This window comes from Stylophora pistillata, chromosome 1 (genome assembly GCF_964205215.1).
Source record: "Stylophora pistillata chromosome 1, jaStyPist1.2, whole genome shotgun sequence".
Classification (NCBI taxonomy): domain Eukaryota; kingdom Metazoa; phylum Cnidaria; class Anthozoa; order Scleractinia; family Pocilloporidae; genus Stylophora; species Stylophora pistillata.
The window spans coordinates 55,571,613-55,588,489 of record NC_142519.1 but is presented as its reverse complement, the minus strand read 5'-3'; the positions used below and the strand labels follow the sequence as shown (position 1 = coordinate 55,588,489).

General features: G+C 38.1%; 3 protein-coding genes across 11 annotated transcripts in view; all 3 read left to right on the top strand.

Moving 5' to 3' along the window:
• The first annotated feature begins 83 nt into the window (after nucleotides 1-83).
• LOC148743195 (uncharacterized) lies at nucleotides 84-1,136 on the top strand. Its single transcript, XM_088750365.1, has one exon. The coding sequence runs from the start codon at nucleotides 84-86 to the stop codon at nucleotides 1,074-1,076; it is 993 nt and encodes a 330-aa protein (XP_088606491.1). The 3' UTR covers nucleotides 1,077-1,136.
• A 4,081-nt stretch (nucleotides 1,137-5,217) lies between these two features.
• On the top strand, nucleotides 5,218-14,844 carry LOC111337052 (uncharacterized). 4 transcript variants are annotated; one of them, XM_088733834.1, is made up of 9 exons: nucleotides 5,218-5,368; nucleotides 7,272-7,379; nucleotides 9,653-9,702; nucleotides 10,275-10,445; nucleotides 11,197-11,274; nucleotides 11,667-11,747; nucleotides 12,181-12,261; nucleotides 12,748-12,816; nucleotides 13,409-14,844. In XM_088733834.1, exons 2-9 carry the CDS (start codon nucleotides 7,351-7,353, stop codon nucleotides 13,681-13,683), a joined length of 834 nt encoding a protein of 277 aa, XP_088589960.1. In that variant the 5' UTR covers nucleotides 5,218-5,368; nucleotides 7,272-7,350; the 3' UTR covers nucleotides 13,684-14,844. The 4 variants fall into 4 exon arrangements, with proteins under 4 accessions (XP_088589960.1, XP_088589959.1, XP_088589956.1 ...); XM_088733830.1 differs by lacking the exon at nucleotides 5,218-5,368 and adding an exon at nucleotides 6,052-6,369; XM_088733825.1 differs by lacking the exon at nucleotides 5,218-5,368 and adding an exon at nucleotides 6,052-6,543.
• A 1,818-nt stretch (nucleotides 14,845-16,662) lies between these two features.
• Nucleotides 16,663-16,877, top strand: part of LOC111337037 (uncharacterized) — a 15,883-nt gene continuing 15,668 nt past the window's right edge. For 2 of the 6 annotated variants that reach the window (XM_088733685.1, XM_088733710.1), the window contains exon 1: nucleotides 16,663-16,779. The gene's annotated coding sequence lies outside the window, so the exon portion shown is untranslated. The remainder of the gene's footprint in view (nucleotides 16,780-16,877) is intronic. The other 4 variants (XM_088733696.1, XM_088733690.1, XM_088733705.1 and 1 more) reach the window with 3 other exon arrangements.

Sequence of the window (16,877 nt, the reverse complement as noted above, 5' to 3'; positions counted from 1 at the left end):
ATTCTTTGAAGTCGAAGACAATCACGCTGGTTTTATTTAACAGTACCGGTACCCTTCAAGTCCAAGGTCCGGATACAAAAGCAATGAAAGCCAAACTGAAGAAGCTACTCCAGATACCGGCTGATGACGACTCAGTTATTCTCGTGAATGAAGAAGCTTCTACTCCGGCGTTTAACAAGAATGCCAAATCAGTACAAGAGGAGTTGGACTGTCTGAAATCTGAAGTGCTCAACATATGGGCTCATATAAAAGAGAAACCTAACGAGGAAGACCTGAGATCCGAAAATTCTCGACTTAGGGAGATAATTCTGTCTTTGAAGGAAGAGAATAAAAAGTTAGTCCAAGAACGCGATTCTTTAAGTTTTGCATTGCAAATCGTATCGAGAGAAGCAGCTACTCAATGCCGTTCAATGAGTAACACCTCTAATGAACATACCATTGTCCAAAATATGGATGAGTCAACACCTTGCGCCAACAAAGAACAAGGCTTCATTGTGAAATCAAAGAACAAAAGAAAGAAATCGAAAGGTAAAGGAGGTCCTAATAACACCCTGACAGGAAAAGAATCCGAACCCGAAAAACAACCAAAAGAGCGCACAACCCTGCTCATAGGAGATTCGATGATCTCAAGAATACCTGGAAAAGATCTGGGAAAAGCAGTTGGCCACAGGGTTATAGTCAAGCCTTTCTCGGGCGCTACGACAATGGCCATGAATCACTATCTCAAGCCAAATCTGGAATCTTCGCCCAATGAAGTGATTTTACACATTGGGACTAATGATCTTAAAACCAGGGAACCAAAGGCTGTTGCGGAATCGATTGTGGATCTCGCGAGACAGATCGAGAGCACCTGCGATACTACAGTTACGCTGTCGGAGCTTGTATGCAGAAAAGATAAGCTGGACCAGGCAGTGAAAACAGCCAACAAGCATCTAAAGAAGTTCTGCCATCAAAATGGATGGAAATTAATCCATCATGAGAACATATCTCATAGTGGACTCAACAAAGGTGGACTGCACTTAAATTTTAAAGGTAATGAGCAGTTTTATAATAATTTTAAATCGCACCTAGAATGAGATAATGTGCTGTCCGTCAATGCCGTGCGGGATCAATTAAACAACCAAAAGGCCGAAAAATCTGTCTCAATATTGCCTCCTTTGCGCGGTTTTAGAATGGCATCACTCAATATTAATCAATTAATTACTCATATAGACGAATTAAGAATCATATTAACAGACAATGATATCGATATTGTTTCCATAAATGAAACGAAACTGAACGAGAGTATTCGAGATCAAGAAGTTCATATTCCGGGATACGAAATAGTTCGCCGCGATAGACTAACAAAATGCGGCGGAGGGGTATGCCTCTATGTAAAAACTTCAATCAACTTTACAGTACGAAATGACCTACACATGGATACACTAGAAAATCTTTGCTTGGAAATCCATAAGCCAAATTCAAAATCTTTTGTGATTGTTACTTGGTACAGACCACCTGACTCTCCTATTGGCATTTTTTCACCTTTTGAATCCCTAATTGGGAGATTGGATGGTGAAAATGTAGAATTTTTTGTACTGGGAGACATGAACTGTGACATGATCACGACTCGATATGACAATAACACATCCAAATTAAGGAGTATTGCTAATGTCTACGGACTCGAGCAGCTTATCTCTGAACCGACGAGGATAACACCCACCTCATCAACTCTAATTGATTTAATCTATACCAACTGCTCGGATAAGATTGCTTGTTCGGGAGTTTGTCATATCGGAATAAGTGATCATAGCATGGTGTATGTATATAGAAAACTTTCCCTGAATGGGATGTCTAACGGACATAATTCTATTACATACAGAAATTTCCGAAATTTCGATCGCCAAAAGTTTCGTTATGATATTCTATCTCAATGTTGGGATAATGTATACGAGTCTTCCAACCCAAACGTGATGTGGCAGCAATGGAAATGTACATTTCTGGCTATCGCTGACAAACATGCCCCATTGAAAACGATGCGCGTTCGTTCACGGAGTTCTCCGTGGATTACCTCTGAATTGAAAGACCTTATGCATAATAGAGACATATTAAAAATCAAAGCTGGCAAGACAAATGATCCTAACGATTGGGTATTATTTAAGAAACAAAGAAATATAGTCAATAAGCAAATACGCTCAGCTAAGCAAGCTTATTACCAAAATAGTTTTAATAAGCAAACCAGCGACTCCCGAAAGACCTGGCAGACTATAAACGAGCTAACTTCTCGAAAATCTGGGAAAACGCCAGTGGCGTCACTAAAAGTGAACGGATTAACGATAACTAATCCGTTGGAGCTATCAAACGAATTCAATAACCACTTTGCTAATATTGGTCCAAAACTTGCCAGTGAGATAAATTGTGATAGTGGTAGCTATCAAAGATATCTTACCGCAACAGATAAACGGTTTAAGCTCCAACCCACCAATCCAACTAAAGTATTTTCACTTTTAAATAAACTAGACAAGTCAAAGGCAACAGGCCTTGACAAAATATCTGCTAGGCTTATCAGGGAACTGCTGATCTCATTTGTGTGCCGATATGTGATATTTTCAATCAATCTATTAGCCAAGGGACGTTCCCAGACGACTGGAAATATGCAAGGATTACCCCTCTTTATAAACAAGGTGACCGCGGTGATGCTAACAATTACCGCCCAATATCGGTGATTCCAATAATGGCGAAGGTGTTTGAAAGGATAGTTTATGAACAGTTATATGCCTATTTGGAAGAGCACGATATTTTATGTCAAAACCAATCAGGGTTTCGTGCTAATCATTCAACTGTAACAGCTTTGTTGGAAGCGACAGATTCTTGGGCATATAATATTGATAACGAGAAAATCAATGGAGTCATTTTTCTAGATTTGAAAAAAGCTTTTGACACTGTTGATCATCAGATCCTTCTATCGAAACTAAATTATTATGGTATACATGGAAAATCTTTCAGATGGTTTCAGTCATATTTGGAAAACCGAACACAAAAATGCTCTGTCAACGGGTCGCTATTCAGTAGCTACTCGTTGACTTGCGGCGTCCCTCAAGGGACCATTCTCGGTCCATTATTGTTCTTATTATATATCAACGATCTTCCAAATTGTTTATCAAATTGTAAACCGAGAATGTATGCCGATGACACGCACCTCACATATGCGGGAAGCAATCTTGAGAACGTTCAGTTTTGTCTAAATGAAGACCTAGAAAACGTCTTCAACTGGCTACAAGCGAACAAACTCACGTTGAACATGACTAAAACCGAATTCATGCTAATAGGGTCGAGGCAGAGACTGAATACTCTCACAGCTTCACCAACAATTAGAATGAACAATACTCAAGTGAGCCAGGTTTCAGCTACAAAATCGCTTGGTGTAATAATAGACGATAAACTCGATTGGCATAGTCACATCGAAAAACTAACGAAAAAGATCGCCTCTGGTATCGGGGCCCTAAAGCGAATTAGGCACCTGATCCCAGCATCAACCTTACATCTCATCTACCAAGCTTGAGTAAAACCTCACTTTGATTACTGTGACATTGTTTGGGGTAGCTGTGGGAAAACGCTACGAGACAAACTGCAGAAATTGCAGAATAGAGCAGCCCGTGTGTTGACATTCTCTAACTATGATGCTGATGCAACTGAGCTACTCGAGTTTTTAGGGTGGAAAAATCTTGCACGTCAGCAGGAAATCCATAAAGCCACCATGATGTTTAGATGTCTGCACGGGCTAGCTCCAAGGTATCTATATTCAAAGTTTACGTGGCGTGACTCTGCTTATGACCTCAGGGACTCTGAAAATAAGCTTAATGTTCCACTACCGCGCACTAATTATTACAGAAAAAGCTTTAGCTACAATGGCGCCACATTATGGAACAGTTTACCACGCGATATAAGGAACACAGAGTCTCTGGGGTTATTTAAACGTAAGATCAATGACATTTTTTAAGTCTAACGCACGGCATTCACGGAAAACAGCTTTAGTGTTATAGTATGTAGTTTTAATTTTAAATATCTTAGCGTATGTGATATGTATTTTTATAGGCTGATGAATTGATCGTGTCTAAATAAAGATTACAATACAACAATACAATACAATAAAGTCTCTAAAGGCCAGGCTGCAACAATGAAACAGACTCTATTGTCTTCTCAGCCACATTTCCCTGTGGTCCATTAAGGGACCTCGGCAGGCTTTGGATTTCACCGCGAATCGAGGCCTCGTTTCGGCGAAGATATTGCAACGTTCCTTTTAGGCATCTTGTAGACTGCAAAGCTCGTACTTTGCATGCTTCTCGTGGACGGAGAAAGCCTCGTATATCTTTCCGACTGCATCTAGAACTGCAGTGGTCTCCGTTCATGCAGAGTGGTGAATACCTTGATACAGTTGGTGCGGGCATACGCTCAGTCCAAAGAATCGTCCAGGTCCGTCCAGGAAAAAGCAGAAAAGGTCAAATCCGTCAACAAAACAGGAATGAGTGCAGGATCTTGACTTCAAACCTCAGTGATTTGATACCTCTTTCCGAGTGACGAAAACGGAGAAAATAGTAAAACCGGAAAAGACGAACACAAAAAAGTGATAATGGGCAAAAGTTGACCGGCTTCACTTCCTTTGACACTCATAGCTTGACTACAAAGGCGGTATACACAATTAAGAACCATTTTTTTTCAGTCAACGCTAATGAATTTTTAGTCAACACAAAACTAAATTCTCGTATCCCGCTGTTTTTTCCTTACGATTCCCGAATCCCATCCCCATAAAAATAGGAAATCCCGCTCCCGCTGGTTGTTAAAATTCCCGCATCCCGCTTCTGTTTTCAGCTCATATCCCGAATATCACCACGAAAAATAGCCAAATCCCGCATCCCGCCAAACCTATTGTGGACCCTCTCTAAACACCTTTCTTTACTAACCACAATCTCTATTTGTCCACGACAAGTAAAATAGGATACCATGCCCCAGTCTCTTGTTTAATTCTCATTTAGTGTTCTGGGTATCCCTGTATCCAAAGCACTACTAGTGTTTTCGTGCTATATCCGTTTTCAAGTGCAATTCACTAGTGTTTTGGGTGCGGGGATACCCAAAAGACAAGGATACCCTAGTACCTAAACACTGTGACACCGGCCAAAGGTATCGAGGGCCTGGTGCGAATAATTTGCCAGACCCATCAGTAACTTCCGGTGCCTTCGACTTAGAATATTGAAGGGAGGAGAGGGAGAGTCGAGTACTTGTTTTTGGCGCGCAAAGTACTACCATGAATTTTAACTACAATATATATTTCCTCTAATACGTTGTAGCCTCGATAAATTACGGTTCTTTACTCGACACTGAGGTCTTAAGGGTAAGTGTTATGCACACCACATTTTTGTTGTAATAATCTGGCGTTCTTTTTTTGGTACAATCGTTACTTCTTATCCCTTCTAAAACCGCGCAGTGAAACAATTCAAATGGCGCGCTCGATTGTGATCTTTTTATTCATCTAACGTATTAACCAAAAACTTATTATAAGAGGTTCTATATTTTAACGTAAATATGCCAACAAGCGATTTCTAGCGAGAAGGATGCAGCGCCAGATTTCCGCACAGTTCAGTTCTGCGTTTACCATACAGTTCTTGTATGAACGCAATGGCGGAAGCAATAGATTGCCTTTGTGACTACCATACGGCTTTGTTTGAGAAGAGTGTGGGGTTATGCAAAAATCTTTCCCCTGTTAGAATACATGCCCGGATATTCCGAGCACCCACACTTAAGTTACTTAACAATTGTTCCAGATTAGAATACACCACAACGCACTACTGCACACCTGCAAATTTCCTTTGTGGTAAATACCCCATTGACTCCTGAACCGCCCGTAACCGCCCGAACTTCGCGATCGCCTCGCGCGAGAACGCTTTCCCCCCTACCTCCCATACTAAGTGGAATTTTGTCCCCAAACTTCCTCTATAGTTTGGAGATCAATAAGCCAATCAGAATCCGTTGTTTGCGCATATATTTTTTCGACTTTAGGGGGTACTAGAGGGGCATCAGTCTATGCGTCTTCTCAAAATGATCAAATTTGAAAATATGGCGTCCACGCGGCCGACCCTCAAAATTTTCAGGTCGGATTTTTCGTTCATTTGCGATCGAGTTAGACCTTGTGGAATTCAGAATGTAAAGTAACAATGCTATAGAATACTCTACTTGTAAAAGAATGGATATCCAGGTCTTAAAAGTGACAGAATAAGCTCTCAAGTCAACGACACTACGATTCTCTAAGGCGATGCGAATTATGGACGTAAAGTGAAAACCGAACTTTCGGACTTCAAGCAGGGCCTGGCGACAATTTGACGATTCGATGGCCCGGTAAATATTATGTTTGAGTAACAATGTGTTCAAAAAGTATAGTTTAATACAAGATTTTGCCTCAAATCAAAGTTTTTTCAGAATTTTCAGCATAACGCTGCGCAATTTCTGGCCACGAACGCAAGTAAACAACGATCTAAGCATGATGAATTTTACCGCGTGGGCTTCTTACACGTAAGAAATTCGTACGTTTTTCACTTATAACAGTAAATCAAAAACTGTTTTGAATAAATCTGACGTCCCGAAATATTTCTTGGCCATTTCAGTCTTGCTTCCTATTGATAGATTCCATGAAACTTGAGATCTCTTCACTCACGGACAAATTTGCATATTCCCTTTTGAAATATGATCCACATGCCTATTTTCACACATGCGAAAATATTTAGCGATTTTTATCTTTCATCTTGATTTTTGAATTAAAACGTAATATGCACCTATCGCTTTTTTCGCCGGAAATAAGTTCTTTACTTAGTCCTCTTTCACTGGAGCTTGTTTTTCGGAAAAGCTTATTTTTAAAAATTTTACTGCGCATTGTGTTTGCCTTCTTGGTTTCTCCAAAATTTTGACTTTTCGTCGGCACGTGTTACACGTAAGTGTCAATGGGATACCTAAAATGATTATCGTTTCGTTCTAGTTACGCCTATCTAAAAACCTGTATATGATATGATTCACTATGAGAAATAAATCAGTTGTTACTCCTAGCATTGGTTGATGCGTCATTTTGTGTAACTACTATGGCGACATCGAACTCTAGCTTGGAACCTAACATCCCTTTCGTACACTTTCAACGAACGCTAAGAGATGTTGTCTTCAAGCACTTTTCACGTCAAAAGTGTTTTGGTGGCGTTCAAACTCACGGTGCAGCTTAACTATTGTGATAATGTGAATTATCAAATTTGCAGTTCCGCCGGTGGGTTAAAGATAACCTGTTGTCAGCTGAGGGATTATTTGAGTCTGTTATTTCAGCCCATTCAGCTAACAATGTACTGGCCATTTGAGGAATTGGAAAGGTGAGATTTAATGTAATCTACCCTAACTCAGCTAGGATCCTTCAGGATCATAATTTGTCTGGAAAAATGAGGCTATTACATAGGTAACTGATCTTTGAAATGCTCTTGGCTGGAGGAGTTTCTATTTTCCCATTTAAAACAAGCTTTACCTCTAATCACTGATTAAGTTCTTAATCCCAAACACAGTTGCACACTCTAGCTAGAAATACAATGTTATAGTCTACTGACAAAAAAATTCCTGTTTCCTTATAAATATGTGCATGAATAATAATAATAATAATAATAATAATAACAATAATAATAATAATAACAAATTTTTAAAAAAAAAAAAAACCAATATCATCCTTTATTCACCATAATCACAAAAAATTATAACAAAAATTATGATAAAATGCTTGAAAGTCGAAAGAAATGTCTTAAAATATCTAATAAAAATGTAAGAAAAACTAGAGAATACACACTATGATAACGATAATTCACTCTAATCATCAAAAATATTTACAAACAACTTAAGAAAAATACATGAAAATGTCAACTAACAAATTATTTTAATTTCCATTTGAAACTCAACGGCTACTTTATATGTCATGCTGAGGTTGAGCTGTGGCACTGTATAAGACAGTAAGCTCCTGCAGCCATTTTTGAAATTCTAACTAAGAGTAGAAATTCATTTTTAAATTGAAGTCTTCCTTGGCATCACCGTCGTGGTTTCTTAAGGTCCCTAATGAGTTCTGCAAGGCGACTGTGATATCTCAACACTCTTGGCCCATTCCACCAGTCGAATTAAATGCAATAGTGATAATAACAATAATAATGACAAAAAAAACTGTGACAATATTCTTGAATCTGACTGGTTAGTACCAACCTGATTTTTGCGCTAATAAGTACCCATCATTCCTGTGTGTCATTTGTGAGTTGTGGTTGCACATTTTGCAGAGTAAACTGTTGTATTTTTGTATGAAATTTATAACCAATGGCTAGTTTATTTATTGAATTTTGTCAGAGTTTTGATTAAACAGTAATGGGACCTCATGTAGTCTAATTTTGTCTGATGTTGGTTATCACTCATACAATTACCGACTGAATTGGACCCCACTCAGTCCTATTTTCATTACTTTGATAATAACCAAAGTAACGACAATAATGATATAGAGGTATTACATGGCCGCGCGGGGATACAAATTTTATCTGCGAGTGCTGAAAGTATCTCTCACGAGTGAGAGCAGCGAATGAGTGAGAGATACTTTCAGCACTCGAAGATAAAATTCGTATCTCCAAGCGGTTATGTAATGTTCTGTTTATGATATAGATTCTGATGAAATTTTGAATCAACCGACCATGTGCCTGAGCAAGAAGCTCTATTGTAATTGGGTAATTATGTTGGTACCACGGCCATACCAATATCCTCACACGTGAAAGATAAAAGTAGTATCTTCACTGCGCAAGGTGAAGATATGATTTTTTTGTAAAAGGAGAAATCCTGGTATTTCATCAGTATCTATATAATAAAAAGAGATACTCAGGGTAGGTTAAGTGAAATTTCTATAGCAGCTGTTTCATGTTTTCTCCCAATGAAAAGACCAGAATCTTAGATTAATACTTTTCGGGTGTGAATTTATATAGAACTCAATTTTTGAATGGTGGTGTATGAAAAGTGAAAAGAGTTTTTTTCACTCATGTTTTAAAATGTAACTTAACTTATTTACTTGAAAAAGCACCTCCCCTCCTTGAATAAGTTTCACATCACCAGTGCATCACTTATGCAATGAATTCTTTCACAATTGCTGTAATGACTCATTTGCAGTTTGATATCTTGAGGGAATTGAAAGCAAGTGCCTTTGAATGCACAAACTAAGAATGAAGTTGAAGGGGGATATTTTCTCCACTCAAAAACTGGATTCATTTGTGGTGGTTTAAGAAACGAGTGACAGATTATTTTAATGTTTTTTGTTTAGTTTTTAAAACAAGAACTTGCTGTATTTACTTGAATAAGTGCTGCTGCTGCCATTGCCCTGCACCCCCCCACCCCCTCCCCCCCACCCCCCACATGATTAAGTTCTTCTCTTGGAACAGGATGTTTGTCTCCATTTTTACATTTAATGCAAGATGATAGTGCGCACCTTTTTTTCTCTTTTTTCATAAGATGTTATTTGAGTTTCTTAATTTAATGCAAGCAGACTGAATGGAAAGAATTTGAAAAAAACTTGAAAATATCTTTAGTTAACAAAGTGTACATAACTTAAAGAAAAAATTACTAACAAGTGCTCTTATAGTGAAATGGAAACTGACAACAGGCAGACTGCTGGTCAAAAAAGACAGAGAGGTACATATTATACAAGGATATGCATTGTTGTAAAGCCTTGCACTTTTTTTGTAGGGGTTATTTGTGAGTTTCATGTTAGTTTTCACAAGCAGCAGTTTGAATCCCTGTTAGAGGTGTATGTTAGGACCTTATGACAACAAAGTGTCTAACATTTCCTTTATTTAGTTGTACCCATGGATGTAGAGACACCAATTTTGATCAAATTTTTGTAAGATTTCTGGTAAGAAAAAGCACCTGCCTTACAGGGTTGTAAATGCATAACATGATCATTTTTCTTTAAGTAATGTCACAAAATTAAAATTTGAAGTGTTTAAATGCAAGGCAAAGAAATATTGACTGGCAATCATTCATATGGGTACACAGTGGTCAGGGCTGTGAATGGGTCCCATTTATCAGCCATTTCACCGTTGTTGTGTCCTGCTTCCTCCAAGTCAAAGATTTATCTTCTGTTCTTAAATGCAGTCTCATAAGGTCAAATCAAATTAGACGGAATTCATTCTGACTCAAAATTACCACAGGTAGACATTAATTGACTGTTTGTCTGTTAAAAGTTTAGTTTCTTTTGTACTTAGTGGATTTGGGCTCCAGTGATTCAGAGAGCTCAAGTTCAGAGAGCTCAAGTTCAGAGACTGATGACACAGATTCCGAATCTGATGGGAGCTCTGACACTGACACAGACAGTGATGCAGAGGAAGAGGACTCTGGATTTTTAGATAGGAAACCTGTTAGAGCCAAACCAAAAGGTAGAGCTGTGTACATTTACATGTATAGTGTACATGTTGTTTTATTGTAATCCACTCCAAAGCTTCAATCATTTGTTTAGATAGAGTGAGTTAAAGTGCAGTAATATTTCCCAGGAACTGCAGGTGTGAAGTTGACCATTTTGGACATGTAGCCTGAAGGTTCCTGCCTAAGGGGGACAAAGTGCTGTTAAAGGCAAAGTGTGTGTTTGTGTCACTGCATGTTCAAATCTAGCTTCCTTGTCTCTTCAGCAAGACCCATGTCAAAGATATGCTCTTAAAGAGCTCTGAGATATCTCAAGAGCCTCCAAAAAAAAGCAAGTTTTACATTAGTTGTACAATGATATAAGTTACCCTGTAGTTGTGCATGGTACCTGGGATGACCTACTGAACCTAATGTCATGCATTTGTGGCCAGTTAATGCATAGTACTAGTTTCCAGATTTTGTTTCAGAATTAACTTTCAATATTGTAAAGTTCTTGAATGGTCCATTTTACAGTTGCATAATTAGTTGGCAAACAACAAGAATGAGGTGGAGGGTGACATTCTTGATAATTACTTTATGAACCTTGCTGGGTGTCTTGTCTCTTATGTGACACACTCAATCTTTTATTAACAACTGTGAAATGGATTATTCTCAAATAAAATGAGCCTTACAAGACCATCAGTGAGTTTTACCCATTGTAATAAGTTTTTTTTTTTTGTACACGAGGCATTCTAAGTACTGAATCATTGTGAACATTGTCTATTCAAGTTTCCAAGAAAACCACCACCAAAAATCAGAAAGCTGGAGTTTCCAATAAGACAAATGAAAAGGAGAAGAATGGAAAAGGTTTAAATTTTTGATACATTCTTTTATGGCTTGTTCCAGGCTTTTGATCATTTGAGACAAGAAAGGGAGTAGAGGGCAGGCTCCATTTCCCCATACACTGACCAAGAGCCTGGAAGATATATTATTTTTTTACTCATTGCGTGATTGTTCATGAAGAAGCAATATTGCAGTTTTAGGATAGAATACTGACTGACTCAGTTCAGTAATAGCACTCAGTCAAATTATTATCATGTGCATGCCTGTTCAGATTAATTTTGTTATACATTATGAAGTTTGTTGGGGTTATGAAATTTGAGTAACAGGCACAATGTTGGCATTCTTTTGGTTTGATGGCCTGTTTTTGTATTCAATTTTCTGCCCTCAGTTCGTTATGCTGGACCTCTTTTTTTCAGATGCATCCCAGAAAATACCTGCCAAAAAGCCAAGAACTCAACCCAGTAAAAGAATGAATAGCAAGGAGAATAAAGTGAAAGGTACTGGTAACTTATTGATAAAAATCAGCATAATATTATAATTATGTAACTTTGAATCAGAGTAAATCCTTGTAAAGGATCTTGTTGTATACATATTGCTTCCAGGTTCCTTAAAAAAAGCGAATTGTTGTAATTTTAGTTAGAACTCTAGTCGTCAACAGATCATCAACAGCATATATTAGATATCTTCAGCTGAGATGTTTTCCACTTTCGTATAATGCAATAGAGACAAAGCATTCAAAGTGATGTACTAGTAATTGGCTTTGTTTTATGTTCTATGTTCAATGAAAGCTCTAAGATAATTTGTCATTTATTTTTTTAAACAGGCAGACATGTCAAAGAGCATTTTCTAAAATGCCTTTTTTTTATTAATTACTCTTAAGAGAATTAGTAGTACTTTTGCCTTAATCATTACAAATCTTTATAATTGCAGTTACCCGTCAAGAAACACACGCTAAAACTGTAAGACCTCAAGCTTTAAAAACAAGCAGTGACTGGGAGAATGATATTGGAGGTGACTGATTTAAATGTATTTATCAATAAAATACCTGCATTTTTTGTAGCTTTTGCAGATTCTTGATTTACTTCAGAGAAGACCACAATGGGGAATCTCTAGTTTCGTTGTACGTTTAGAAAACATTTCAAGCAGGGCTCGACACTAACGTTTCAACTTACTAGCCAAGTGGCTGGTGACGTCTTAGATGTTACGACAATTTCAGTTTATTTACTAGCCAAACTGGTTTGTGGAAATCGAAAACCACCAGCCAAACTGAATTTCTACTATTCTGTCGCTATTTGGCTACCGTTAGTGTCTAGCCCTGTCAACTATGGTCTTTACCTAATCTCTACGATAGTTACGGTTTTGAAGTAGTGTACAAAGTTTGTTGGTTTGATTTTTTTTTTCTTTTAGTCTAAGACACTAACACTAGAGGTTTAATGTTGCATTATTGTCTTCTTACTCTGTTCTGTTCTTTCTGACACTTCTGAATTTAACACCCAGGTACATCCACACAAACAGTCAACGATCAAAAAGGGAAGGCAAATAAACCAAGAAAGAGCAAAAAGAAGGGTAAGTAACTGAACGCCTATTTAGGTGGTGCACATTTTAAAAGCCATTTTAAGTTTTTTTTTTTAATGAATTTTGTGTAACGCAGAAGTAAAACGCGGGGTATGCGCAGAGGGGGGTAATTTTAGCGAGCTGTGCGTCAATTTCCCGCGCAAACTGTTAAAGGCAACGAAAGAATTCACCGGTGTCACGCAAAATTCAGTCCGCCAAAAAGGATTGAAGCGTTCATCGAAATCTGTTAAAGGAAACAAAAGTGAAAGAAGGGAAAGCGTGAGACTTTCCAAGCAAACTTTTTCCAGTTACGGCTATTCTGTTGAATATCAAAAAAGTTGTACGGTATCAAAACACGTGATTGATCATTATGCCCGAGAGACAACTTGGTTCTGACAGCCAGCACGATATCAGCTAGGGTAATGAGATCTCGTGAGATAGGGCGTAGAACCGGTTGATTTCACTTGTTAGATTGTAGAGGAGTCTGGAGTGATTGAAATGTTATCGTTTGAGTCTGACTTTACCACTGATTTTTTTTTTTTTTTTGGGGGGGGGGGTGGGGGCTAGATTGCTAGACAAATGATTTAAAAGGTTCTTTTTATAGTGAAAGAGGGCGTACCAGAAATGGATGAGTTAGAAGGATTGGGTAGAGATATTGGAAAGAAGTGGAAAACTCTGGGGAGACGCCTTAAAGTATCAGAAAGTGAACTGGATTCTATTGATGCGATGTATGATAACCCTAACGATAAAGCCTTCGAGATGCTTAAACACTGGACTCAGAAAAAAGGATCCTCTGCGACGTACAGAATTTTAAGCGGTGCTTTAAAAGACAAACTTTTAGAACGAAAAGACTTATCAGAAAAGTACTGTTATGGTTAACATACATAACAATGCTTTTCCTGTTCTTTAACTCTGTCTAATGTGCTGGGCAATGAGCAGTTTTAGTATACGCTTTCTTTGCTCGCGGTTTTCTTTTTCTTTGAGTTACACTTGTCGCTTTCTTTAAAGGATTTTGAAACGCACGTCCAAGCTCATAACCGAGTTATTTTCATAACCAAAACAGCTGCTTAGGAGTCAGATTTATGTAGCAGCGAATTAACGTACGGTACGCTCTGGCTGTACAGCAAACAGGAAATTTCAGTACAGTCAGCGAGAGTGTTGTTTTGTGGTCGAATTCTTGATCTCCAAATTGATCGCTCTGCCTTAAAATAGCGACTACTTTTTAAAAGAATAGAAACGGAAAGGGCAATTTGCCCGGGGCTCGACACTAATGGTACCCAGCTAGCCACAGGCTAGTAGAAATTTAGTTTTTGCTGGTGTTTTTCAATTTCCTTCAGCCAGTTTAGCTAGTAAACAAACTGAAATTGTTGTAACATCTGAGTTGTCACTAGCCACTTGGCTCTTAAGTTGAAAAATTAGAGTCGAGCCCTGTTGCCGATATTTTTGTATTCTTTTATTGCCTGTTGGCAGGTTGCTGCGTTATTTTTGTCTTTTTCTACTATATTTTTAATTTTTTTAGAAAGGCGATTTAATCTCTTTTTCATACTGAACACTAGTAGACTTAGGTTGTCAGTAATACTAAACAAGTTAATTGGTAAAAAAAAAAGCTTGTAAATTGATTTTCACAAAAGTAGCCATTTATGATAGCTGATTATTTTTTCGAGTCCTGATTACATTGTTGCTGGCGAATTGATGTAATTTACGAAACCGCCATAAAAATTGTATTTTATTACCACCGTTATCAGTGTATACAATGGAAAGTCCCCCCCCCCCCAAAAAAAAGTGTTAGAGTCAGCGGAAGTGTTTGGTAAGAATAGAAGTTTTTCCATGTTGAATCTTTAATCTCGTTGGTTAAACTGTGTTTATATGGTTAGATGGGATTTTTTTTTTATAAATCTAGGTAAATAAGAATGTAGTAATAGTGCAAATCTTTTATAATAAGAATTTAATGTTAAGTTAAATTAGATGCCCAGCATCGTTAAATTTAAATTGAAATTTAACCGCAATAAAATACGTTTAACGTATTGAAACTCACATAAAGCAATCTTGTTATTCAGCGCTTAGCAGAAACTCGCGCGTTCTTGACGATGACCTGACTGAGTTTCGCAAGAAATTTTTGTGAGTGAGCCTGTTGAAGACAGTCAGTTTTTCCCCAATTTCTATAACTGTTACCGTTATTTTGGTTATTATTATTATTATTATTATTATTATTATTATTATATTAATTATTACTATAATCAGGAACAAGACGCTGAAGTAGACAAAAAATGACCAATAGTTTTTTTGACATGGAACGAAAGCCATCCAGTTACAAGCCTATTTATATTTCTCGACCACGAGCTAGTTTATTTCTTTAATTTTATTTGCATCGCAGTGCTTTGGTGTTCTTCATTCATATCGATTGTCATGTGGGAAATGTGATCCAGTATTTTTCCAATGTGCTGAAATCGATGCAATTAGTTAAACTGAACTGAATACCTTAGACTTCAAGTGTTCATTGGACATTTCAAAATTGCGTTTTCCAAAATGCTTTTTATCGGACTTAAAACGACACATTCATCAAGAATAAAGCGTTTGTCGTTTCCCTGTGAAGCAGTAGATTTTTTCCAGATCGTTCTTCTGTGAGCAGAAAAAAAAATTCAGTTCCCTTTATAGAAGTATTTTAAGATAGCCTATCTTAGCAATATTCCTGGCGCATGTTGCACACCAACTTTGTCCGTCATCTTACTCGGTGGTCAGAGCGGTGCAGTGAAATTCATGGGTTAGCAGTTATCAGGAACTTCAAATGAAATGCAGGGGCGGATCCAGGATTTCAAAAGGGGGGGTGGATGGCAGATGGCGGGTTGACCCGCCATCTTGGAAATTACCCACAAGACCCTGGGAACGAGGTTGCCATCAAACCTGAGCCTCGACTGAGCACATGGGTTGGTAAGCGCGAACGTTTCCCTACAAATTTCGCAATAATGAGCTAATCAGAATCTTACTTCGCCTCACTAGGCGTTGTCAAATGGCTTCCTTGCGAACTTTTGCGCGAAAAGTGGCGGCAGACGACGAAACGTGGCGTAACAACAACCAGACATGAGCGAGAGCTAATTTTTCTTTCTTTCTTTATTTTCTATTTCAAATAAAGTGACATTTCGAATTTTTTTTTACTGAAAAATGGGGGGGTGGATATCCACCCTATCCACCTCCCCTGTATCCGCCCCTGAAATGGGGCATGCACCCTTAGGACAACGCAAAACATGTCATCTTGACTTGCCGGGCTCCCACATAGAGCACGCGATAGCCGCCAGTCCTCTTAGAGATGCATTGAAGAAGAATTTTTCAAAGGCTTGAATTTTTTCCCGAATATTTGAGGACTCGTGGATACGGTTGTTGAAATGAGAGGTGGGCGTTTAGATTCCTTCTGTCCTCTAATTGTTTCTATGCTCTAGTTTTGAGGGACAAAGCAATGCCTTGTAATGAGAACTTTGGTTCACTTATTTTGCACTAAGAAAAAGGAATTTGAGAAGAAAATGAACTAGGAAAAAGTGATAAAAATGGTAGGTGAGATTTCGTATAGATATCCTACCTAGGTCACTGACCAAACAACTCTGTTTATATCTAAGAGTTGCTACAACCGCAACGCGTTTCCCTCGCAGGAATTAGTTACCGGGCTCTTTGAGCATGCAAAGACCAAACTTAATGGAGAGAAAAGTTCTTTTTTCATCCCTCTGCTAAAGCATTTAAACTCTTATGTTATCCTTAATTCAGATTTAAAAATCGTTTCTTCACGACATGGAATGAGACAATTCGTGGGACACTAAGCTACGCGCGTGACCTCGCGTGTAAAGCATGCCAGTGTTGCTGTTTTCAGGCCCTGCTCCACGAAGTGCGTGGATGTTAATCAAGTCTCAGCTTCTTTAATTTCCCGCTCAAAACATCCTTGAACTGCCAAGAGAAGATGACAAAAATCAGAATTTTCCTCAGTAAGTGGTAAGCGGAAACTTTGATAGCAAAATAGGAACGAATTACGGTATATTGTCAGCGGTAGATCAGACTTAACGAATCAGGCTCTAATCGAATACTGAAAT

Coding starts and splice junctions, on each gene's coding strand:
- LOC148743195 (XM_088750365.1), top strand. CDS start 84: ATGAAAGCCAAACTGAAGAAGCTACTCCAGATACCGGCTGATGACGAC.
- LOC111337052 (XM_088733825.1), top strand. CDS start 6,512: ATGATGAATTTTACCGCGTGGGCTTCTTACAC. Junction 7,380..9,652: donor CCATTTGAGGAATTGGAAAG/GTGAGATTTAAT, acceptor GTGCTCTTATAG/TGAAATGGAAACTGACAACA. Junction 10,446..11,196: donor TGTTAGAGCCAAACCAAAAG/GTAGAGCTGTGT, acceptor TGTCTATTCAAG/TTTCCAAGAAAACCACCACC.